At 40.9% G+C, this 26,431-nt stretch overlaps 2 protein-coding genes across 2 annotated transcripts; both read left to right on the forward strand.

The window, feature by feature from the left end:
* Positions 1 to 1,377: 1,377 nt before the first annotated feature.
* Positions 1,378 to 3,432, forward strand: LOC306828769 (uncharacterized protein; the record flags this gene model as incomplete). Its single annotated transcript, XM_079351403.1, has 2 exons — positions 1,378 to 1,914; positions 2,896 to 3,432. 2 exons carry the CDS (start codon positions 1,378 to 1,380, stop codon positions 3,277 to 3,279), a joined length of 921 nt encoding a protein of 306 aa, XP_079207529.1. The 3' UTR covers positions 3,280 to 3,432.
* Positions 3,433 to 7,848: 4,416 nt separating this feature from the next.
* Positions 7,849 to 20,509, forward strand: LOC306827918 (flavin-containing monooxygenase 5-like). Its single transcript, XM_079350034.1, has 10 exons — positions 7,849 to 7,995; positions 13,048 to 13,188; positions 15,110 to 15,298; positions 15,441 to 15,606; positions 16,397 to 16,539; positions 17,413 to 17,609; positions 17,810 to 17,957; positions 18,552 to 18,759; positions 18,887 to 18,959; positions 19,750 to 20,509. The coding sequence occupies exons 2-10, from the start codon at positions 13,057 to 13,059 to the stop codon at positions 20,162 to 20,164; spliced, it is 1,671 nt and encodes a 556-aa protein (XP_079206160.1). The 5' UTR covers positions 7,849 to 7,995; positions 13,048 to 13,056; the 3' UTR covers positions 20,165 to 20,509.
* The last annotated feature ends 5,922 nt before the right edge of the window (positions 20,510 to 26,431 follow it).

Consider the following 26,431-nt stretch of genomic DNA (forward strand, 5'->3'; position numbering starts at 1 on the left):
ATCTGTCAATAGTGGCTGGGGTTCGGATGTCACAGTGATCCAAAAGCACTGTTTTCCCAAGCTGTAATCTTTTTTTCATTCATTTCAAGGTAATCTCAGTCATGAGCTTCCTAAGTACAGACAGTTTATTAAATGTCTGAATAGAGAGGGAAATGTTTTGGATCACTGTTCCACCACAGTCAGCAATGCTGATCACGCCGTACCTCGTGCTGCACTGGGCCACTCTGAACACGTCATGGTCCATTTGATCCCTTTGTGGCAGTAACAATTTAAGTTTTAGTTTTTATTTATTTCAGTCCAACAACACCACCCGTCAGAATTTCACCTCCAGGAAATTAAGAAAAGGGGAAAACCCTTTGACTTAAACCAGAACAAGGTCACACAGGTTCGAAATCACTTAAGAGAAACGTGGTTCAAAAAAGGTTATATTTTATTTAACAGCATTTGTTTAAAACAACAATTTTGTTTTAAATTTGAGTTTGCTAACTGTTATCGCACAATCTCTATTTGGTCACTATTACGGGTACTGGAGCAGGGCTGAAGGCTTACCAGAGGTGAGGAGGACCAGCAGAACTGGAGGGGAGGGATCCTAAGTTACATCGCACACATGAAAACAAAAACACCATCTGTATTGACACCCAAGTGCTCTACTGTACAGGGATGTGAAGGGACTGCCACCAGGAAGTCAGCCAGCCAGCCACCTGCTCTGCCCAACAGCTCCTGTCCATAAGAGAAGAAAAAATAGCCAAATTAGTTACCAGGCCAGTAAGGTAGCTCACTTACTGTATAAATGTGCCTCTCATCACCCCTCATACACAAACACCCATTTGCACACAGCCTCATCCAAACTAAAGAAAATAAATAACACAGAAATGAATCAGACAAATAAACATAAACCCTAAATAAGCATGAAAACTGTGCAATATGGTAACAATAAGCATTCAGGTGTCTGAGGTGACACCTCACAAATGCCACACACAACCGCTGCACGAGCCAGTCACAGCAATGAGGTAGGTCCGTAGTTTAGGCTGGTGGAGGCCAAAATAAATCAGATCCGGGCAAGATGTCATGTCTCTCATCTGGGCAGCCCCTCCTTCTCCTATTGTGGGTTGTCTATCTTTCCCTGTCTGTCTGTTTTCCCTGTCTGACAGAAACGCAGCAAAACGACCCCACTCCGGATTCGAAGGACAGACCGTCTACTCTGCAGGTGTTGCCTGAGTGAAAACGATGTAGTTCTCACGCCCGGCCAGTAGTGGGCAGTGGAACTTTACAACGCGACACCCACCAGTACAACCACTTCCTCCACAACATCCTCCTCAGGCCACCGGAAAAGAATGCACGCACTCGTTCTTCATTTCACAGAGCATACACACGAAAATGCCAACTGGAACTCTAGCTTCCCGTGGTTTCGTTTGGACGGACGAAGAAGTACAATTGCTCCTCTGTGTAACCCTCAATTACAAGACCACGAAATGCCAGGAAAAAGTTGACTGGGAGTCATGTCCGTCAAAGTACAAAGACATCCACGAAGACTTCGTAAAACAGTATCCCCTTGGCGGAAAGGAAGACTTCCCCCACAGCGGCGGGGAGGTGACATCTAAGGCCCAAATCACCTCCAAATTGAAGGCGGTTCGGACCAAGTACAGGAAAGCGGTGGACACGGGAAAGCGAAGTGGCCAAGGGCGAGTGGTGTCCATTTACTTTGAACTGTGCCAGCATATTTGGGGAGGGTCACCGGCCACCGAGACCATTGCAGCCGGGCTGGAGACGGCCGACGATGAAGATGAAGCTGCCCCTGCCGCCATTAGCCGCAGTTCAACACCTTTGTCCGAGACCCCAGATAATTCAGATGATACAGGCATCGACAACGGGTCGTCTTTGGAGGGGGTGAACACAAGGCGAAACACGCGCAAAGTAAGTATTTACACCTCGTTGGCTGTGTGTGTGTGTTAGTGTTGTTGCACATTGCTGTTATAATCAAATTGCAATATTAAAACTGTGTGTGCTAAGACTGGACGATTTATCGTTTTCTGCTCGAAATCACGATTTCAAAACACGCGATCACGTGATCGCCAAAGCCCCGGTTTTTGGCAGTGCTTCTCCCGACTGACCCAGGAGCTGTTCTCAACTAATTTACACACACCGTCTATTCTGCCCCTGCGTGTGCGCGTGACTTCTTTAGCCTGATACACAGCTCGACAGATAGCTAACCGTTTTTCTTTAATAAAGGAAGCACTGTAAAACTAAACAGACATCAAAACATTATTTCTCTCATATTCATCTCATAATATGCTAAACACTTGAAAAGTCCGCTAGCTTGGTGCTAACGTCTATGAGAATGTGAATAGGAATGCTAGCGGTTAGCATCGCGAATGTATCGATTGTTTCATGTTGTAACCTTATTAAACAAAGAGAGAGAGATACAATACAAGATCTGAACATAAAATGACGCTCACAGGCAAATGTTTCGGTCGTATGGCTAGAAGAAAATATAGAGACATTGTTGGCTTCTCTTGTTGCGTAACTTAGTGTCAAACTGACACTAAAACCAAGAACATCTCACCGTCTGTGTTTCTTCTTAATAAATACATTTGAAATTAATTCTTAACTTTAGTTTTCATTCTATTAATTTAGAGTTCTGGCATTTAAAGTTTTAACTGGTATGATGTAATTTCCTGTCACGTTTGTAAATGTACTTGATGTACATTTACACATTTACATACAACAAAATTGTAAGTAAGTCAACTTTTCAGTCCTACTTTTGCTAATGCTCAGTTGTGTGTGTGTTTCAACTGTGTATGAAATCGATAACGTTACGTGGTATTGTGGATGTTGAGCCTCACATGAATGAGTGAAGTGAGGAGTTTGAACATCTGTGTTTTGTCCCATGAACAGGCAAAGCTTGATGGTCAGAGGAGAGAGAAGCTCAAACGAAAGCTGCACTCCGATCCGGCTGTGGAAGAGGACCTTCGAATTAAACGAAGAATGTTGGAGTTGGCCGAGGAAGCAGAGAAGAACAATAGACAGCAACTGGACAAGCTCACAAGTGAGATGAAGAACATACATAGCTCCATTTCTGAGGGGTTGTCCATGTTGAGAGAGCTTATGTCACGGCACAATTCCCCATGTCATCATGGGTTCAGTCCACAACTCCACCCCATACCTGACCCTATGCAACATCCCCCCTCTGCTGTTTTACCTCATGGACATAGCACACCTACATTCCAGAGTGCCCATCCTGGACAAGCAGTCATTTCACCGCATGCTGCTTCAGAATGACTCCATGGAGGAGCAGGACTTCACAAACTAGCGTTGTTTATTTTCCTTGTCTGCAAGTGCTTATCATGCACCATAGACTATTTAGCATTTATTACACTATTTACAATGTTTATTTTTGCAAGAGTTTTAAATACAATGCTGCCTTAACTACAAGTAGGCAAGTGTGTTGTGTGTGTTAAGAGAATTAAAGATTTGTTTTAAAATCAAGCATCTTTTATTTGCCATTATTCAGTCATAATACAAAAGCACAATAGTTTTCAAATGTAATCATTAAAACACAGCTTACACAACTGAGCCTGCACAGTTTTCACATGTAAGCATTAAAGCACAAAGGATTTCTGCTCTACGGGTCTAAATATTTTGTAACAACCCTTCTGACTCTCTTTCCATCACTGTCATTATAGTCTGTGACATAGTTAGCCTGCAAAGGTGGCTGACATTGTTGGTCAGCCTGCACAGTCTCCAACACGAGGCTATCGGGCACAGGTTCTTCTCTAGCTTCACAGTAATTGTGCAAAACAAAACATGCATAAATGACATGGGGTAAATCAAGCAGGTTGATGTCCATAGGTCGCCTCAGACAAGAAAACCTCGCCTTCAATCTTCCAAACGAATGTTCGATAACCTTTCGTGCACGACACAGACTTAAACCAAAGTGTTGTTCTTGAACAGTGGAACCACCATTTGAATACTCCTTCATCAGGTATGGGAGAAGAGGGTATGCTGGGTCTCCAAGAAGAAAAATAGGTATAGCATCCTCGTCCTCTGCGATTTGCTTAGGCAGTGAGGGGATCTTACCAGTCTTTAGGAAAGTGTTGATTTTGGAATTCTCAAAAATTCGTGCGTCGTGCACGCTGCCAGGCCACTTGATGACTACATCCATGAACCTGTATTTGTAGTCACACACAGCTTGGATGTTGAGGGAGTGTTTGCCCTTTCGGTTTAGGTAGTCCATGGAATTTCGTGATGGTTGTTTGATTTGCACATGTGTGCCATCGACGGCCCCCAAACATTGGGGCATACCGTGTGCTTGGAGGAATCCGGACACAAGTGTTTCTGCCTCGGGTGCGGTGTAAGGCAACCGAATGTACCGTTTGCCGAGATTTGCGGTGATGGCTTTGCATGTCCGCCGCACAATCACCGACACAGTCCCTCGAGACAATCCAAATGCATTCGCGGTCTTCCGCAGTCTGCCTTCATCTCTAAGGTAGTACAGTGTACACGCCACCTTTCTCAGGACTCCCACCGGTACTCTCATATTCGTTGTTTTTCCTTGTAGGTACGGACGAAGTTCCTCCGAAAGAGCCACCACAGAATCTCTCGACATGCGAAAGTTGTCTTTCCATGCCTGATCATCAACAGTGCCATGCTCGAAATTGTCCCACCAGCGAGTAGTTCTTCCAGGTCTTACCCAAACGCTGCGTATGGTCGCCCTGCGCTTGGGTAAAGGTTGAACTATTTGCCGCAAGTATTCGATGCTCTTTCGGCGGCGACACACACGATGTATCATATCCAGGTTTTGTTTTAAGAGACTACACAACGCGAATAGTTGCTGAAGCACACCTAGCACAAGTGGATCCGCCGCCATTGTTGTTTGTTTGTGCTCGGCTTCTTCTTCTTCGACTTTTTATGGCGGTTGGCAAACAACGAATTGGTGCATTTCCGCCACCTGCAGGTGAAATGCTGCTTGTTCTCGGCTACTGCGTCATATATATATATATATATATCTTTTTCAAACCGTCCACTCCATAGATATACTGTATATAGAACACTATTTTACTGTGTTTTATTTTTAAAGGGACTGTTGCAAAAACTAAAGAATATTAAATTATGTTGCAGACAACTTCTCACTGTTATTTATAATTGTTCTACTGTTGACGTCTTAGATAGATAGATAGATAGATAGATAGATAGATAGATAGATAGATAGATAGATAGATAGATAGATAGATACTTTATTGATCCCGAGGGAAATTCAAGGTAAAACTTAATTTCGGCTACAACAAAAAAATAAACGTTTTGCAGTCTCCTTGTCTGCTTTCATTTAAGACAACATTTTCTTTGATATTGCAATAAATTAACTAAACATTAAATTATAAATTACAATAAAGAATGTGGTCTCCATCTGATCGTTTTGCTAGAAGTCTACGCAAATATAAATTTAGAGACAAATAATATACATAAAGATTTTTAGATACATTCATAATAAGCCGTTGCCCCAGGATGCCGCTGAGAAACCATGGTAACACACACTTCCTGTTTCCACCTGAGAGAGTGAAGTTTGTCCCAAAGCCTGCTGCTGTATTTCTACCCTCCACCTGGATGGAGGGGACTTCATTCAGCTGCGAGTGTGACTTCTGACGGAGTGCACTCCGTCACGGAGAGGGAGTGTGTAGGGGTTGGTTTGAAAAAGGCCCTATGGGTGTGGTGAGGTTATCCTAACCATTAGGTTCGCTCCGTTTTGTTCACACGAGCACGGCCACAGACTCTCATCTGCACAGCAGCCAGAAAACATCACAGTAATGTGAAGACTGAAACTGTTTCTTTATGCATTACATTAATGCATACTGGACTTTAAATACATTTTTCCATGCACCCACATATTGTGTTTTTATTGTTCTTTATGTGGTAGAGTCCAACCCATAGACTGTCCAACCATGCTGCTCTGAAACGCAGCCTCTCACCCGCCCTCCCCCCTTTGCTCATTAATCAGGTCAGCATATTTAATGCACCTGAGTGCCTGAGATGGCCTGGCATTTGTTTGGAAGGGTTCCTGGTGAGTAGGGTGGCTTGGTTTTACTTTACCAGTGTTTTTATTAATGGTTTCTTTCTTCTTTTTTTAGGTGCTTTAACTCGTGTTGTTTTGCCCCTGTTTTGCCTAATTTTGCCTAATTTTGCCTCAGTTTGGTTATTAGTTTGCTTTAGTTTTGCCACCACCTGAAGTTGTTCTTTTCCTACTCTGTTTGGTTTAATTTGTTGTGCTTTTCTTTCAGCCACTGAGCCACTATGTTTAGAGGCTAGTCACCCATCGTGAGGTTCCTCCACTTCGCATGAGAGTTAAGAGCACTGGGTCACTAATACAAGGCACTGATGTTTTTGGTTTGTGTGGTTTGCTGTGCTGCACAACAGTGAGTATGTGGTAGCACCCCCGCACCTTCCTTAGCGTAGTCTGTCTCTTAACTAAGTGGCTTCAGCTCAGTTTTGGTTTATTCCTTTTTTTTGATTTAGTTTTTTAATATATCTAGTAAATTTGATTTTGACTATTTTAGTTTGTATTAAAATAAACAATTTTAATTCACTTAGTATTTGGTCCTTGTTTAGTTTTCCTATAATATTTACTATAATACAGTTTTACTATAATAAATTTTTTTATATTTTGGTAAAACAACTCTGCCTCTTCAGTTTTTTCGAACTTATGTGTCTTTAATTTTCCTGTTTTGGTTCCAATATTTGTGTATCTCCTGGGGTGCAAGTCCCCAGGTGGCGTTGTCGGTAGTTTATTTTATTTTTTTCACAGAAAATCCCAAAATCCCCACGCCTGCCCTGTCACATTTATATTTGACAGTTACTTCATATACTTTGTTTTATTTAAGTGCTTGTTATTTTGGACACCCACATTTCTCCCATTGGGTATCAATAAAGATTATCATTTTAGCCTTATTTTGCATGTTAACTGTTTTTTGCACCAATACACCAAGACAAATCCCTCGTAAATGTAGTTGGCAATAAATTTAAAAAAAACCCGATTCTGATAACCACAAAGCTGAATGTTGGAAGAAAGCTTGACTGGTGAATTGGAAGCTTCAGGTCTTAGCACCCTCTTCACCACTTTTTTATTTTTTTTCTGGTACAACACCCACATTACTGCCAATGCTGAACCAATTTGTTTGTGAATCTCACAGTCCATCTTATCCTCACTTGCGAACAAGACCCAGAGATACTTGAACGCCTTCACTTGGAGCAAAAACTTACACCCCACCCAATGGACACAACCCACCAATCTCCTGCAGAGAACATGCATGGCCTCAGACTCGATGTGCAAACCCTCATCCTAGCTGCTTCAAATTTCTTCCAAAACTTCCAAACCTGAGACAATCAAGCTGGAAAACCTTGCGGTTTTGGGGCCACAAAGTCTCGTCTCTGCTTGTTGCAGATTGTGGTTTTGCTGTCTCTCTCTGGCTGAGGCCTCCACCAGGCATGGGGGCTCCCTGAGATCCCGTTAATGAAAACCACAATCGGAATCAGTGATCAATGAGCAATCCCCTCACTGTGCCTAGGATTAGCATGCTCCTTTTTTTATGATCAAATTTATAAACTCATGGGTTTCACGGGCGTATCGCAGCCATGTGAACGAAACGGAGCGAACTCTCTGGCTGCGATGACCTCACCACACCTCCCCCCCATAGCTTTGGACATGCGCAGTAGTCGAGACAAAAACATTTAAACAACAATGGCGGCGGATTCACTTGTGCCATGTGCTTCAGCAGCTGTTGTATAGTCTCTTAAAACAGAACCTTGATATGATGCATCGTGTAGTCGCCGCCGAAAGAGCATCGAATACTTGCGGCAAAAAGCCAAACGTTGTTTGCTTTTCCTCCAATGAAAGGACTTTGACCCTTCATTATTTTGATAGGCTGCCTTATATAACCCTCTATCTTTGCCCCCGTGGACCAGCTCACTACTCCAACAAACCCAAATCTGCTGCAAACCTCAAAGGTAAGGACTAGTTCTATACGGATGAATTTAAGAAGAAAATAACCTTTATTTTAAAAAAAAGTTTAAAGGGCTAAACTTGCTGTTATTGCAGCAGAAAACTGTCGAACTTTAGTTACCACCCTGCATGCAGAACAGTTTGAAGAGGTTTTGTAGCGAAACAGCATGATTAATGGGGAGGTTTTTAGTCTGTCTCATAAAAACTTTCTGATCGAGTCGCTATAGTAAAGGGATCGTCTTCCTGTCTTAAGCAGCTGAAAGGTCGTGTCTACGTGTTCACAGATTTACGACGCCGTCGATATGAGTCTTCATGCCGACAAATACGACAACTTTGAAGGACAGCGGAGAAGAGAGAAGGCGAATTAACTGTTGGCGGGTCTGAAGAAACAGCAGTCTGTTTACTCATAGGCGAGACATCAGTGACACTGCAATGAAGGCACCTTATTGCTAATGAAATTGCTGTGGCTTCAAAACCATTTAGTGAGGGTGAATTTGTGAAAACCTGCATGATGAAGACAGCGGAGATTGTTTGCCCTGAAAAACGCCAGGCTTTTGCAAATATTAGTCTGACAAGAAACACAGTTGCTGACAGGATTTCCGATCTTTCGGCGGATTTGGACAGCCAGTTGAAGCGCAAAGTGAAGTCATTTATTGCATTTTCAGTTGCAACTGGTGAAAACATGCACATTACAGATGTTGCACAACTGGCCATATTCATCCGCAGAGTTGACGACACATTGTCACCGAGGAGTTTGTGGAGTTGGTGCCAATGACGGATACAACGACAGCAGCTAATATTTTCACCGCACTCGTCGGCGCGCTGGACGGGGTCGGAGTGGACTAGTCCCGCGCTGTCAGCCTGGCTACAGATGGTGCGTGCAGGGTGTTAAGACAAAGTTCAGAGAGAAAGTTCAATCTGCAAATGGAGGACGTGAGTTTTGGACTTTTCACTGTATTCTGTACCAGGAGGCTTTGTGTTGCAAGTCATTAAAGATGGATCGCGTCTTAAAGGTGATTATCCAGACTTCATTTAATCAGATCCAGAAGCCTGAATCACCGTCAGTTTGACAGCCTTCTCAGAGAGAACTAACACAATTATGGCCTGCCATACAACACAGAGGTAGGATAGTTCAGCCGAGGGACTGTGCTGAGGCGTTTCTTTGATTTAAGGGAGGAAATTGAATAGTTCATGGCAGAAAATGGCAAATCAGTGTTAGAATTTCAGTCCGCAGAATGGATGCAGGGTCATGCATTTATGATGGATGTTACAGAGCCCCTGAATAACTTGAACAAACAGCTGCAAAGGCGCAGCAAAGATACCTGTTAACAGTTAAAGAGCCTCAGAAACAAAGTGCTGACCTTAAAGTTTGTGTTGTTTGAGGTGGAGGTATAGAGCAGATTGAGTCATTAGAGTGCCCAGCAAAGTAAAGGAGCAATGATTAGCATTGAGTATCCAAAACAATAAGGTGAAACCAGCATTAATTGTCCAAAACAATAAGGTGAAACCATAGACTGTGAAACCAGGAGTGATTAAGGCGATTATCATTAAAGTACCCAACTGTTGGAGCAGATTAGCATTAAGTGTCAAAGACAATAGAGTGAAACCAGACCTGATTAGGTTGATCATGTCAACCATTAAAGGTGGAGCATAACAATACAATAGGGTGAAACCAGACATGATTAGGGTGATTATCATTAAAATGACCAGTGCTAAGTAAGGTGACTATCAATATGCGTTAAAGTGTCCGACTGGAGGCTGACTCTGAGGTCAGCAGTGCAGATGAGAAGTGAGAAGAAAAGTAACAAGTCCAGGGTTCACCGTGTGCTTCTCCCATGCTGTGACAGTGAAGTGTTGTACAGTCTTATGGCCAGGGGGACAAAAGAGTTCTTAAGTCTGTCCGTGGAACACGACTGTGACAGCAGTCTGTCACTGAACATGCTCTCTGCCACTGTCACCAGTGAGTCCAGCTCTGTGCCCACCACAGAGCAGTAATGGGACTGTTACGGGAGTTTGAGCAACGTTTTCAGATTTTTGGTAAACTGTAGAACAACTTCAAAGTTTTTTGCTCGCCATTCACCGTGAATGCCTCCGATCTGGCCGTTAACATGCAACTTGAAATAATAGACTTGCAGTGTGACTGATTTGACGGGAAAATTTGCCGCAGCTGACTTGGACACATTTTCTGAATTTCTGAATCTCTCGCCATGTTGCCCCAACAGTGTTGTGCATGTTTGGAACCAAGTATCTTTGTGAGCAAGTTTTCTCTGTAATGAGAATCAATAAAACTTGCGCTCAAAGCTCACAAGCACTTGAATCACATCCTGAAATTGGCTGCCACTCAGGATGTGACGCCTGACATTGGTGGTGAAAGCTAAAAGATGCCAGGTTTCAGGAGTAAAATAAACAATGGACAACCCCACCTATAATGCTGCATAAGGCACCCTGATAATTCTGTGAAGATGATTGTCTTCTGAATTTAAAGAAAGTCAACACAACAGTGTGTGATTTACGGTGATACTGTCAGTCACTTCAGCTCATAAGTTTGGTTTGTTGAAAGTGTTCATTCATTGCAGAGCTTTTATTTTTCCATCATTAAATACAAGGCAGGGAGTAACTCAACCCTCTTGAATAGTGACCTCAGTTTGTATGGTTTGTTCGTTGAGTTATCAAAGGATTAAAATGTGGAAATGACAAATGAGTTATTTGATACCTAGAATAGTTATTTTATTACTTTATTTATTTTGTACTTTGATAGGCTGTGACTTAAAGCTTAATGGATTTTCAGACACACTGAGACGAGGTCTATAGTTCCAATCACTGAGGCATTGTGTTCTTTAAATTGCTTTTTTTCTCTCAGAATTTTCAACTAACTAAAGTGCTTCTTGAAGTGTCAAGAAGATTATTTGTGAACATTTTCTGAATGTTCGTGTACTACTTTGGACCAAATTGAAACAAAGAAGACAATCTGAAGTTGTTGTTTTTAAGTTATTATACCATGTCAGTTACAGTATTATACCGGTCCGGCCCACTTGGGAATAGATTTTCCTCCATGTAGCCCCTGAGCTAAAATGAGTTTGACACCCCTGCTGTAATGTCAACAGGAAGTCCACTAGGATATTTTGAAAGTCAAAAAAAACCTCTGTTTACAGGATACCTATTTGAAGGAACTTGACCAAAATCATTCATGCGTTTGATGCAAACTCAGTGTTCTAGACATATTATGTTGTGCTGTGCTTATGTTATTTCGTCAAAGTGCCTGCCTTGTGGTCAAATTTTTGAACAATAAAATGCCCACGTCTGCCTTATGCAGAATTCAAAAATCACCAAATTTGTCATGCACAATACGGGTCTGCCCTGAACACATCCATGTTAGAAAATTCTGTATTACAGCACCTTCTGTTGACAACAGGAAGTTACTGCCTCTGAATTAACACTAACTAAAACGTTCATTGTATCTTCCTCAAAAGGGGTGTCGACCGTCCTAACACCGTGGCCATACCACTGTTTCAAACTTAAACGTTTACGTCCAAAACTTTTGTTCGCCGCAAACAGGAAGTTGTTTTTGAGGTGCTTAATGTTGTTGTAGACTCACCAAACGTCACAAACATGATCCCAGTACAACTTGTCATGTGGGTATAATAAGTGGGCGTGGCTACATGGCTCAGTGGAGCCCCCTTGAAATTTTCAAAAAGGCCTCCCTCGCGGATATTTTTTTGTCCTACATGCATGACAATTTTTACGCACATTAGCCATGTAGACACCTACATAAAATCACAGCTTACCTATTTGAATGAACTTCGATGAAAGTGTTTATCCGATTGACACAAACTGTTTTCCACACATGTTGAAGATATCAGCTTGCTCTCGTTAAAGGGCGTGACAGTGATGTGTGATCAAATTTTAACGTGCGTTTTGGCAAATTGCCAAAAAATGAAATGCTCATAACTCGAATATGCAGTCTTCAATCATCAACAAAAATTCATGCATGATGTATAGCAAGTCCTGACCATTTCCCTGATTGAAATGTTTTCATCAGTCAGCACCACCTGTTGACAACAGAAGGCTGATACTTCTCAGTTACCCCAAGCCATTGCTTTATAGTTGCTCAATGAAAATTGTTGTGGACCATGCACCTTGGCCATAATAAAATTTCAAGCTCAAACGCCTATGTCCAACACTTTCCTTCTACAGACGCCGTCGTTCGCCATAATACAGGAAGTAGTTCATTCACAGCCTTAACATAGCCGTTCACTCCTGAAATGTCATACATATCATCCTGGTGGTAAAGTTTGATATTGTTTAAATTAGTGGGCGTAGTGAAATGGCTCAGTGGCGCCCCCTTGAAATTTTCAAAAAAGTCCTCCCCATAGATCTTTTTGTGTTCTACATGCACATGTTTTTATGCACATTAAGCTTGTCAGGACCTATATAAAATCTTCTTACACTCATAGTCAAAATATTACAGGAAGTCCGCCATATTTATTTTTTATGGCAAGAAAAATGGTTCAAATTCGCATTTCACAGGTTACCTATTTCAACGAAGTAGTCCGAAGGCGTTCATTTGATCATCGTAAACTCGGTGTCATTGTGTTCTGGACATGTTGAAGACCTCCTGTTACTTTGTTAAAGGGCTTGGCAACGGCAAAATGCCTCCCCATAGAGGGTATTTGTTATATGTTAACCATGTCACGACCAGCAAAAAACCTCTTGCCCCAATCGTCAAAACCCAAGAGGAAGTTTGCCATCCTTTTTGAATTTATAAATAATGACACAATTTAGCATTTTCAGACTTCCTATTTGAACATACTTCCTCATGACCCTGTTCCTGCGATCATTACCAAGTTATTGTCAGTGTGTTATTGTCACAATCACAATCACAAATCACAATTTAAGGCCTGCTGCTTTGCCAAGTCTCGCTATCACATTCCCGCAGTCGCTACATGCACGGGGTGCTTCAGGCCTTTCATCACTGCTTGCACTTTGAATTCATGTTTTTTGTTTGCTTGTTTTATAATTGTCTTGTGATATCAGTGCGGTTGTTTCCTCTGTGTCAGATCCGAGAGATGGCTCGTCGTGTTGCAGTGATCGGCGGGGGCAGTTCAGGTCTGGCCTGCATCAAGTGCTGTCTGGATGAAGGGCTGCAGCCAGTTTGCTTCGAGAGCAGCGATGACCTGGGGGGTCTGTGGAGGTTTAAGGTTAGTCACAGTCACTGTGTGTGATGTAGTGTGTGGTTTAGACATACAGTGCCTTGCGAAAGTATTCGGCCCCCTTGAACTTTTCAACCTTTTGCCACATTTCAAACATAAAGATATAAAACTGTATTTTTTTGTGACGAATCAACAACAAGTGGGACACAATCATGAAGTGAAACAAAATTTATTGGATATTTCAAACATTTTTAACAAATAAAAAACTGAAAAATTGGGCGTGCAAAATTATTCAGCCCCCTTAACTTAATACTTTGTAGCGCCACCTTTTGCTGCGATTACTGCTGTAAGTTGCTTGGGGTATGTCTATCAGTTTTGCACATTGAGAGACTGGAATATTTGCCCATTCCTCCTTGCAAAACAGCTCGAGCTCAGTGATGTTGGATAGACAGCGTTTGTGAACAGCAGTTTTCAGTTGTTTCCACAGATTCTCGATGGGATTCAGGTCTGGACTTTGACTTGGCCATTCTAACACCTGGATATGTTTATTTGTGAACCACTCCATTGTAGATTTTGCTTTATGTTTTGGATCATTGTCTTGTTGGAAGACAAATCTCCATCCCAGTCTCAGGTCTTTTGCAGACTCCATCAGGTTTTCTTCCAGAATGGTCCTGTATTTGGCTCCATCCATCTTCCCATCAATTTTAACCAGCTTCCCTGACCCTGCTGAAGAAAAGCAGGCCCAAACCATGATGCTGCCACCAACATGTTTGACAGTGGGGATGGTGTGTTCATGGTGATGAGCTGTGTTTACACCAAACATAACATTTTGCATTGTTGCCAAAAAGTTCAATTTTGGTTTCGTCTGACCAGAGCACCTTCTTCCACATGTTTGGTGTGTGTCCCAGGTGGCTTGTGGCAAACTTTAAACGACACTTTTTATGGATATCTTTAAGAAATGGCTTTCTTCTTGCCACTCTTCCATAAAGGCCAGAGTTGTGCAGTATATGACTGATTGTTGTCCTGTGGACAGAGTCTCCCACCGCAGCTGTACATTTCTGCTGTTCATCCAGAGTGATCATGGGCCTCTTGGCAGCATCTCTGATCAGTTTTCTCCTTGTATGAGCTGAAAGTTTAGAGGGACGGCCGGGTCTTTGTAGATTTGCAGTGGTGTGATACTCCTTCCATTTCAATATTATCGCTTGCACAGTGCTCCTTGGGATGTTTAAAGCTTGGGAAATCTTTTTGTATCCAAATCCAGCTTTAAACGTCTCCACAACAGTATCTCGGACCTGCCTGGTGTGTTCCTTGTTCTTCATGATGCTCTCTGCGCTTTAAACTGACCTCTGAGACTATCACAGAGCAGGTGCATTTATACGGAGACTTGATTACACACAGTTGGATTCTATTTATCATCATTAGTCATTTAGGTCAACATTGGATCATTCAGAGATCCTCACTGAACTTTTGGAGAGAGTTTGCTGCACTGAAAGTAACGGGGCTGAATAATTTTGCACGCCCAATTTTTCAGTTCTTTATTTGTTAATACAGTTTGAAATATCCAATCAATTTTGGTCCACTTCATGATTGTGTCCAACTTGTTGTTGATTCTTCACAAAAAATTACAGTTTTATATCTTTATGTTTGATGCCTGAAATGTGGCAAAAGGTCGAAAAGTTCAAGGGGGCCGAATACTTTCGCAAGGCACAGTATATGCATGTGCTTTACATAACACTCACTTATACTTGCTTATAATGTTTTTGATTTTGTACTTTGTCATAGATTTTTGCACAAAACATCCTCCTGCAACTTCAACTTGTCTGGGTTTTTCTATTGCTCATGTCACACATCATTTAATACGTGCATGACTTTTTCTTTTCTTTTTACTGTTAATCATAGTCATAGCATCAAGACTAATTTCTTGCTGGTGTGAATGTTGATTTACCTGATTGTGATGATGTTGGTGCAGGAGAATCCAGAGGTGGATAGAGCCAGCATCTACCACTCTGTGATCATCAACACCTCCAAGGAGATGATGTGTTTCAGTGACTTTCCCATCCCCGCACACTTCCCCAACTTCATGCACAACTCCCTCATCATGGACTACTTCCGGATGTACGCCGATCACTTCCAGCTCACCAAACACATCCGCTTCAATGTGAGCACACTGCACTCACCGCCTGCAACTTCTAACTTTAAGACATATCTGAGGAAAATGATTTCTTCTTCTAAATTTCCTTTTTGCAAAACAGATTAAAAGTTGGTTCTTAAGCTTCAGTGTGTGTCTCTGTGTTGTTCAGACCAAAGTGTTGCAGGTGAAGCAGAGGTCAGATTTCTCTCAGTCTGGTCAGTGGGACGTTGAGACGGAGAACAAGGAGGGTAAAAAGGAGAAACACATTTTTGATGCAGTGATGATCTGTATTGGACATCATTGCCAACCCAACCTGCCCCTCCACGACTTCCCAGGTAAGAAAAAAAAACCCTGCAGGCTCCAGCACACTTTACCTGATTCAACCTTTGTTAATGAGTGTCCGAGCGGGTAATGTGAAGCATGTTATTGAACCATGTGTCAACCGGAAGCTGCACCATAGAAACACAATGATGTCAGAATCATCAACTGTGGCTTTTTATGTTTCTTGATCAAACAGAAAAGGATATGAAGAACTTTTGTCAGACAATCAATTTTTAAAATTGCAATCAATTCTGATTAACCACATCATCACATCACATGTTTAAACAAATCCATACATGTGCATTCTAAAGTAGTTTTTAAATGAATATTAACAATGTCAAGCAATTCTTCTTGATTTGATTTGTGAAGTTTGTTGTAATTTCTGAGAGGATTACACTGTTTCAATTAAATACTATTGAAGTGATATTGCTCTGCACATTTTGGTGATTTGCTGACAATCATCTGATTAGCTTCACCTGTAAGTTCGGCTTTTAGTTGAGGCTCAAACTTAAAGTACTTCACTGATATTTGAATTCTGTTTGGATATTAATGTTAACTTGTCAGCTGAGCTGTCTGGGAGTTTTTTAATTGAACAATTGTTATCAGTATTTTCCATCACTGTGGGAGCAGGAAGCCCTAAAAGCTTCACTACATGCTGAATGGGACAGAACATTATGCAATTCATGGGATTAAAAGAAAATGATATACTTAAAACATTTCCAGCGTTGTGATTAACATGTAAACACTGACAGCCCCGCTAAAAACTTAATCCAAAACTTACAAGTTTAAATCTGTTCTCTTCAGGCATCGACACCTTTAAAGGGGAATTCTTCCACAGCAGAGACTACAAGACTGCGGAGCAGTGGAGGGACAAAAAGGTGGTGGTGATTGGGATAGGAAACTCTGGAGGAGACATTGCAGTGGAGCTCAGCAAAGTCACCAAACGGGTATGAGATTATAACAGACAGAGACCTACCTTGTGCCATAAACAGGACTTTTAGGAGCTTTTGAATGTTGAAGAATTTTTTGCAATTGCTTGCACCAAGCAGTCCGGCTCGGTTCGGCGCATATTTTGTGGCGTTTCCATAGACTAATCCTGGGAAAGATTCCCAAATAACCGATCCGTACCGTCCCACTTTTTGGGTCCCTTCCATTGGGGTGCCGAGAATGTGGAGCCGACATGAAAAGGTGGAGCTAAACACTGCAGTCCGTTGATTGGTTGAAAGAATCGTCACTTCCCATGTTACGTCGGCAAACAAAACTCTGCCGTCTTTAAACCATTGACTGTAATACAGAGCTGATTGTTTACGTCTGTATTTCTCCTCGCGGCACACAGCCTTCTCTGAAACAAAGCTTGATTGAGTTCTTGTAATAAAGAGTCACACATGAACTGCTGGATGTCTTCCAGCTTTGGTTTTGTTTGTATAGCATTTTTCTCCTTTGTTGAATTTATTAGTTAGCGGTTAGCTGCTATCATATGACGCTATTTACATAGCGGCTATCGTCATCCGGCTTACACGCCGCCTCCCAAATAGGGCATGGGTGGCTGTGGAAACGCAAACGGGATCAGGCTTAATCGAACCAAACTGTACCGATCTGTACCGGACTGCTGTGTGGAAACGGGGCTTAAGAGAGCAAAGACGGGTTTAAATACATAAATCTGAGCTTTATTTACAAAATGAAAAATCTGCCCATGTTTTTTGTTAAGTCCTGGCTCGAATTCTTCTCAGAATAATGTCAATATGTTATCCAAAAAAACAACTGATATGTGATTCTATGTTGCAGCTCAGTGACTGATGGCCATGTGTCCTCCTTTCTAGCTTTACCTGAGCACCCGGCGGGGGGCCTGGATCCTAAACAGACTCTGGGACAATGGTGTGCCCTGGGACTTGGTGTTTAACAGAGTGGTTGATTTCTTTAGGAAGCTTCTGCCCTTTAATTTCTTCTCAGGACTGGTGGAGGGCCGGCTCAACCGAAGATTCGACCATGCTCTGTACAACTTGAAGCCGCAGCACAGGTACTGAGTTTGTCAGTGTTTTTACTGTTCTGTTTATCTCAATAAATAAATGAGTCCAGCTGCAGTAGAGTGAAGACTGAATAAACAGTGAATCAGAGCATATTTTTTCTGACTCGATCTGTTCAAATCACTTGTTCTTTGACTTTGTGTTTTTTTATTAATATTGTTATAAATAACTAAACTGTGTGTGTGTGTGTCAGGCTGTTCAGCCAACATCCCACACTGAACGATGAACTTCCTAACCGCATCCTGTCAGGAACCGTTCAGGTGAAATCGAACGTGTGCAGGTTTCAGGGCTCCAGTGTGGAATTTGATGATGGGAGTGTGGTGGAGGACGTGGACTTGGTGGTATGTGGGATTGTTCAAACAAACAAACACACACACACACACACACACACACACACACACACACACACACACACACACACACACACACACACACACACACACACACACACACACACACACACACTAGTACTGTACTGAAGATATTGAAACTTAACTCAGTTGGGACACTGGTTCATTGTTTATTACTGGATTCACTCAGGGGGGTCGGCCAGAACACCACGTCAGGCCAATCTTCCAGAATATAAAAAAAAAGAGTGTTTGTTTTGTTTTGTTTGACTGACTGACTGTTCACTTCTTCTTCAGAGGTGCACAAATACAGGTGTGTCATTAGCCATGCTGTAGAACAAAGAATTAGGTCTTGATGTGGTTTTCTATAATGAACACACATCTTACCACCATACTGTAGTAACAAGAAACATGATGTAATTCGCTATATGACCAGCAGGCGACACCTCTCCCCTAGTGAGCTTAATAACACCACATTAAACAGAACAGAAATCAAACAGTATTTAACATAAAGCAAACCCTGACATGTAACTTTGGGGCCTTTTCTACATGTTCAGACTATGTGTGACTGACTGTCCTGTCCTGCAGGTGTTTGCCACAGGTTACAGGTTCTCCTTCCCGTTCCTGACCTCTCAGGTGCTCTCAGTGTCTGACAACAAAGCATCTCTCTACAAGTACGTGTTTCCTCCTGAGCTGCAGCGCAACACGCTCGCCATCATCGGCCTGGTGCAGCCACTGGGAGCCATCATGCCCGTCTCTGAGATGCAGGCCAGGTGGGCCACTCGAGTCTTTAAAGGTAACACTTGTTTTTAATATGAAGTGTTCAGTGTCTGAGGGATAAAACCTCAATGTCTCAGTGTCTCTCTCTCTCTCTCTCTCTCTCTGTCTCTCTGTCTCTCTCTCTGTCTCTCTCTCTCTCTCAGGATGCGCAAAGCTCCCCTCAGTGGTAGACATGATGAAAGACATCCAGTGCAAGACGGAGACCATGGCTCGAAGGTACCAACAATGATTCTGGGGCTGGGCGGTATGTGGTCTGTATAGGCGTTCTAATCATATTTACGCAGAAGTAATAAACTACAGTTTTGTTTGTATTGATCCGAATTAGGGGTGTATTCACAGATAACACTTGTGAACCAATCTAAACTGTAAGAAGTGAGCACCTGGAGCCCTGGATTGATTTGAATGTAATCAGGGCCAGTTTATGCCCCAAGCTTGTAACGATTCATTAAACTCACGATACAATACTATTCACGATACTACCAGAAAGTTTACTTTAGGGGCTGCAAAGCCACTTGTCAGTGTGTTCTGGTCTTTTAATGTTTTGTTTCATGAGGAGGATCTTTAAACCAGCTATTGAAAAATATTGATCAGGATAATTGATTAATGTCGCTTTAAAAGCTACACATTTAATCTCGCTCCTAGTCGGTGTGACTCTGCAAAATACAGTTGTCATGGTAATGTTTTAGAAAAGTGGCTACAATGGCAATCCTTTGTGCAGAATATTTTGGTTAGTTTGGCCATTACTCTCTACTAGTTAAGATGAACCTTACACCTCCATAGTAACATAACAATGACACAACTTCAGTTACAAACTAACTGGTTACACAAAGAGATCTTAAGTTACAACTATCTACTGACACAGTACACATTGATTATCTCTAATTGATCTATCTTAAAAAAGCTTCAGAGGATCTCCTAGCTCTGTGATGACTGCTGAATTAAAAAAAAAAAAAAAAGAAGTCAAATCATGGTTCTCCTCTTGATGCAGACATGTGTTGTTTGTCAGGTATGTGAGCAGTCAGAGACACACCATCCAGGTGGATTACATCAACTACATGGATGAGATCGCAGAGCAGATCGGGGTCCGACCCAGCATCCCGATGCTGCTGCTAACCGACCCCAGGATGGGACTCAACGTGTTGCTGGGTCCCTGCACGCCATACCAGTATCGTCTCCGAGGCCCCGGAAAGTGGGCGGGGGCCCGCCAGGCAATCCTCACCCAGTGGGAGAGAGTGGTTCAGCCCATGCAGACCCGGCCTTGCCCAGCAGCCGAACCCAGCAGGTCGTTTCTTGGGCCTGTGATGGTGTCGGCCGCCGTTGCTGGCGTGGCTATCTACATCAACAGGAACAAGCTTCCAACTTTCCTCCAAGATCCCACTGAGCTGCTGGAGAAGATCAAAGTCTACTTGCCTGCTCTGTGAACACATCATACTGGTTCATACCATTCTTACTGGTTTATGTAAGTCAGACTGGTTTATACCATCTAAACTGGTATTATTACTTCTATTAGGCATTAGGGGAACTACAATTTATTTTTTGTTTGTAGCTCTAATAACTATAATTTCCTTTTTTTTTTTTTTTTTTTTTCGTAGTTGAATCATTTATTAAGTAGAAACATTGTATTTAATCTCTTTTCTTTTTAAAGTGTGATCTCTGCGAATCCCAACACCTGAATTAATTCTTCTTTAGTGCTTCATACAAATGTGATTAACTCTGTCTTTGGTTGTAATACTCAAACTGAGATTAAAAAGTTCATAAAATGTTAATTTGTAATGAATATTTAAGGGGGAAAAAATTAAGTTAAATACACACCCAGTCAAAGAAGCCACTTTCCACAGCAGAAATGGGTCTGATTAGCCAGTCGAGATCAGTAAACACTGTACAGGGGCTGAATCGTTTGATACCTCATCTATTTTAACTAGGATAAGAGTTATTCACAGTAAGGCACGTAGCTGATCTGATTGATTGTAGGGGGCGACATAAAAGTTTAAGAGGCTTAAAATGCTCCTCAGCTCCAGCTCTCCTGTCGTTGTCAAAAGTTAGGTTGAGACAACGATTCCAGCATGGCGACAAACCATAGGTGGGACTGCAAAGTCCCCTGCAGTAAAAACAGCAATATCTATAGTTGAGTTATGTTTTCATGTTCACTGTGAAAGACACATTTCCTTACAGGCTCCATTCAGTCTTAATCTTAATATATATATAGCACATTGGACAAGCCAGCTTCATTTTGGAATAAGGTGCTGTGGACTGATGAAACTGAAATAGAGTTATTTGGGCAAAACAAGGGGTGTTATTCATGGCAGAAAAAAAACAGCATTCAAGAAAAACACTTCCTACGTACAGTAGAATTTAGTGGAGGTTAAGTCATGCATGTTGTGGGTCTGTGTGGCCAGTGCAGGGACTGGGAATCTAGTCAAAGTTAAGGGTCACATAGATTCCACTCAATATCAGCAGATTCTAGAGAACAATGTCCAGGAATCAGTGACAAAGTTGAAGTTGTGCGGGTGCTGTATCTTTCAACAAGAGAACGACCATAAACACTGCTAGAAATCTACTCAGGCATTCATGCAGAGGAACAAATACAACGTTCTGGAAAGGCCATCTCAGTCCCCAGACCTGAATATGATTGAAAATGTGTGGTGTGATTTAAAGCGGGCTCTCCATGCTCGGAAACCATCAAACCTGACTGAACTGGAGATGTTTTGTAAAGAAGAATAGTCCAAAATACCTTTTGCGAGAATCCAGACTCAAATTGGAAGCTATCAGAAGCGTTTAGAGGCTGTTATTTCTGCAAAAGAAGGATGCACAAAATATCGAGTTAATTTGTCTTTAGGAGTGCCTACATTTTTTTAGATAATTCTTGCCCACTTTCTGTAAATCCTATAAACTTTATTTCACTTGTCAAATATAACTGTTCATCTCCTATATGATATATTTAACTGAAATTTCATATCCAAACAACCAATGATTTTTAGGGAAGGTCAGACTGTTTAATATGTCACTGTTTTATCACCTTTTATTGTGTGTCGGCATAAAGGTCAGATTAGTGACTGTGCTCACTGATTCTATTCATACAGCTGCACTTGTATCTGATGCAGAAGGTTAGTGATCTACAGACTGTGGAGTCAATAGGATGTTAGATTTGATTTGATCTGATTAGATTAGATTAGATTTGATGCGCTCTCACACTGGGTAGCCTGACTATGTTTTCCATGTCTGTCAATCATACATGAATTTGAAGTTTAAATTGTAAGAGAGAACTGTGAAATGTGATAAAACTTTAGTTTTAATTGGAGATCTCCAAATATATTAACGTGTCTGCATAATGCTGACAGGTTTAAGTTTACCTATGTTCCATTTTATTGAGAGTTATTGACATGTTATTTAAAATTAACAATATTAATATAGAAATTATATGTGCTGTTTGCAAAAGTGGAAAAGATAAGACACAATCATTTAACTCATGTTGTCACATAAAACTGATGTTTGGTTGCACTTAGTTATTGGTTTATGTAACAATCTGTCTTTAGATAAATTTGTTCAGTAGAAGAATTAGTCCAGCGTGAGAACTTCCTGTTTGGACTCATCTGCAGCGCCAGAGATAGACGCCTCACCTCAGCTCTGATCACAGTCTGCACAACCTGAAGCCGAAGCACAGAAACAGCACCTCCTGATGGAAGGTACCTGCTTTGCATGCAGCTGGGACAAACTTGTTCACCATGACAACATCTTCCAAAACTTTCATTAGTTTTCTGTTAAAAGTTTAATATGAGTGAGCTACAATAAAGAATCATCTATTGATTATTGCCCAAAAACTGCAAATACTCACATTAAAGTAGCTGCAGATAGATGGATGGATGGATCCATTCCAATACTGAATATATTGCAGTGTTTGTAATATTCTGAACACTTACACAAATTGGATAGAAATCTGTATCCTCTGAAAGTAAATCTACAGAAACCCCAAGAGGACACTATACATTTAAAATTTAAATCATTTTTTTCCATGACAAGTTTGTTTCTGTATGATGCATATAAAAGTAAGAGTATAAATATAAACGAGGCACAAAACAAAAAAACAGCATGAAGCCAAATAAGTAATTATAAAAGGACTTTTTTCTATCTATTTTTGATTTTTTTTAAATTACAGAAAATGGAGGACAAGTCATATATAAGAAAATAGTTTTGTGACCAAGATGCCAACAATCAGGTCAGAGTTTACGCCTGAAATTAGTTGGAAACAGACTTTAAATGTCAATCGACAAAGCCTGAGTGACGTCATCCCTCAGTTACTGCATGGGGAAGAGAGACAACATGTCACTAAACAGTATTGTGTGTGTGTGTGTGTAGGTGTTTGTGTGTCAGGCTGTTCAGCCAACATCCCACAGTGAACAAACCTAACCGCATCCTGTCAGGTACCTTCCAGGTGAAATCAAACATGCACAGGTTTCAGGGCTCCAGTGTGGAATTTGATGATGGGAGTGTGGTTGAGGACGTGGACTTGGTGGTAGATATGATTGTTCTCACACACACACACACACACATTACTACTACAGACTGTGTGTGACTGACTGTCCTGTCCTGCAGGTGTTTGCCACAGGTTACAGGTTCTCCTTCCCGTTCCTGACCTCTCAGGTGCTCTCAGTGTCTGACAACAAAGCATCTCTCTACAAGTATGTGTTTCCTCCTGAGCTGCAGCGCAACACGCTCTTCATCGGCCTGGTTTATTCTTTTCCCTCTGAAAAGTTGGCTTTGGCGAGCGCTTCATTTCTTATGTAAGGTACACGTATTCTGGATGCAAACTCAACATAGGAAAAAGTGTTTTTTAACCCATCAACCAGCTGATTTACCATTTCCTCTTTCACCAACAACATTTAACTATTAAGAAATCAAAAATGTCTCTGTACTAACAGCAAAAGTTTAAAAAGCTTTTCAAAAGTGAAACAGCTTGCATATCACCATAGTAGGCAGCATACAAAGTAACAAGATGAACATTGTCCCACGCTACCATTCTTTCATGGCATTGACAGTATGTTTTCCTCTTTTATATGGGGAAATACATCTCCAAGACTTCAAAAATCCTTATTACAGAGGAATAGGTCAGAGAGAGGTTTGGGGTTACCAAATGTGCAATTATATTAGGGCAGCCAACATGCAGAAAATTCTACACTCGGCCTTCCAGCCTGAAATTCAGTGGTGCCAACTAAAATCAAACTTATGTTACTCTTCCTCCTTTAAGGCTTTGGTGTGCCATGCCAATAGACTTAAACCCACACAGTGCACTTTAAAAATTTGCCAACAAATCAAATAACCCATAATATCCCAATATGTAATAATGAACTATTCAAATCGGCAAAGATTGATGCCAGATTCTCACTATGGGCCTCAATGACCTTTGACCTACACCAATCCATCCTTTTCAGGTACTTTCAAATTAGGCATTTCTGCAAATCAAACACACCTTCTTTTCCAGATATTCCACCCTCTTCAGGAATTGCCACTTGCAACAATGACTATGCAAAATATTTCATTTTTATATGACCTTTAACTCCAGAGGCACCTACAACTTTGCCTTTGTCTATTTATCAGTGAACTACAGACACAAACAGACAAATACAATCATCACCAGAGAACGGTTGGCTAAATAGAAACCCTCCACTTTAAAAAGAGAGCAAGTAAAACTATTCCTGTAAAGGAGAGAGAAACAGTCAACCTCATATTATTCATGCATGACTCAAGATTTAGATGTCGAGATTCACTTCAGAATAAAGGGTAGTAAAAATAAAGATGGGAAGAATTATGTCATTTTAATCAAAGGATTATTGGAATTTATTTATCCATAAATGTAAAAGTTTGAATCCTAAGTTAAATTAGGCAAACACCCTCACATTTCAATGACTTAAATGTGTTTGTGGATCTGTCATTTATGAGATTTATACCATAATGAGGATAACAAAAAGCTGACTTAGTGATTTGGCACATTATGTTTTAAAATACTGTTATTAATATGAATCATCTTCATCATCATGTTGTAGTTATCATTATCAGGCTTTTATGTTTACTTGCCTCCCAGACATCAGCACCTTTACCTGCCCAATGACATCACCATCACACCCTCCCTGATAGGACTGAAAAGGTCAAATAAAGTATGGATCAAAGCTATTTCAAAGCAAAAAGAAGTCCAAAAAAATAGTACTACTAGCACAGTTTGAGGCACAAAATGTTAACTTTGGTATTTCTCTTTTTCTTGTTGTTTATAATTAAGCTTTTCTGCAATCTATGGATTCACAGGAGTCATACAAATATAAAAACAGTCAGCCACATTTTATTAAGATATATTTTTAGTTGCTGTTTGGGTTAATCCGCTTGATACCCAGCAGTTTAAAATATAACTGTAGTTAAAGTTAGCTCTAGCTTTACACGCTGAAGTGACGACTTCATGAGGTTAAATCAATCAAACGTGGATGTTCTGTGCACTGCACTGTTTGTCCTCATCTTGGTGCAAGTGATGGCAATAAAGAGCACATGACAAGATCCACTGCACACAAGGAGGCTGAATGACTTCTTTTTATTTGAATACAAACTCAAACAAACTATCAGATTTGACTTAATGTATAAGAAAGAAATCTGATGAATGGTACTGGAAAGGAATATATCTGAATTGAAATATGATTCATTATTACAACATTAATACATATAAAAACTATAGTTGTTTATGTGAGTGTGAGTTCTTCTAGAATTAAAACTGACAAAGAATAGCAACAATTAGAATAAAAACTAAATCCAGTGCTCGTAGTTATTTTTCTAAACTGGTTTCTGGTCTTGAAATGTGGAATAAAATAACAGCCCAGCTAATGGACAACATGGCTACAGTGTTACAGCATCCACTTACGGTCTGAAAAAAGCTGAGATGTGATTAATTCTGCTTTTCGGGATTTTGTCTCTAGGAAACAGACATTGGGATGTATGTCGTCTATGTAACAGATCTAAGTAAGTAACGGCACTGTAAATCTAACAGAGTTGTTATCCTGCTTCAATCAAACTGGGTTTTTTATTTTGGTTGATATGTTGGTATCTTTGTGTGCTCTGCATATTGGCTGTTACAATGGCACTGCTGCCACTGACTCACAAAAGCTGTTGTGAGTCATGATGGAATAGCAATGAAACACAGATTTAATATGGGGGGAATGTATCTCAACAAAGAGCGAAGATGTGTGTGTAGCTGAGAACTTAAACCTTATAAGCAGCAGATGAAGAACATAAAGACAAATAAACAACACTATTAGAGTTAAACAAACTACGGCCCACTATTTTATCTCTATTTTTATTTTTACTATTGTTTTTTTTGTTAAGATATTCTGCTCTGTTATTACACATTTATCTTTTTTTCTGTCTCTCTTTCTTATACTCACTCTTCTTTTCTGTTGTTGGATGAGCTAACATAAATGCTGTATATATCATGTCTGTGTAGAAAATGTACTTATATACTTACTTTTTGGTGTACACTCAAATATGTCTTCTGTACAAACCATATGGAAATGTATTTATGTGTGTACTGGCATGTGATATGTTTTTTTTCTTTTCTTAAAACTATCAATTTTTTTTTTTTTTTTTTTTAAAGCTAGTGATGTTGCCAATTCTCTCTTACCTGGTGCTTTGCATTGTGGGAAATAGTAAGTAAGGAA

This window comes from Symphodus melops (assembly GCF_947650265.1).
Source record: "Symphodus melops genome assembly, chromosome: 8".
In the NCBI taxonomy this organism is placed as follows: Eukaryota; Metazoa; Chordata; class Actinopteri; order Labriformes; family Labridae; genus Symphodus; species Symphodus melops.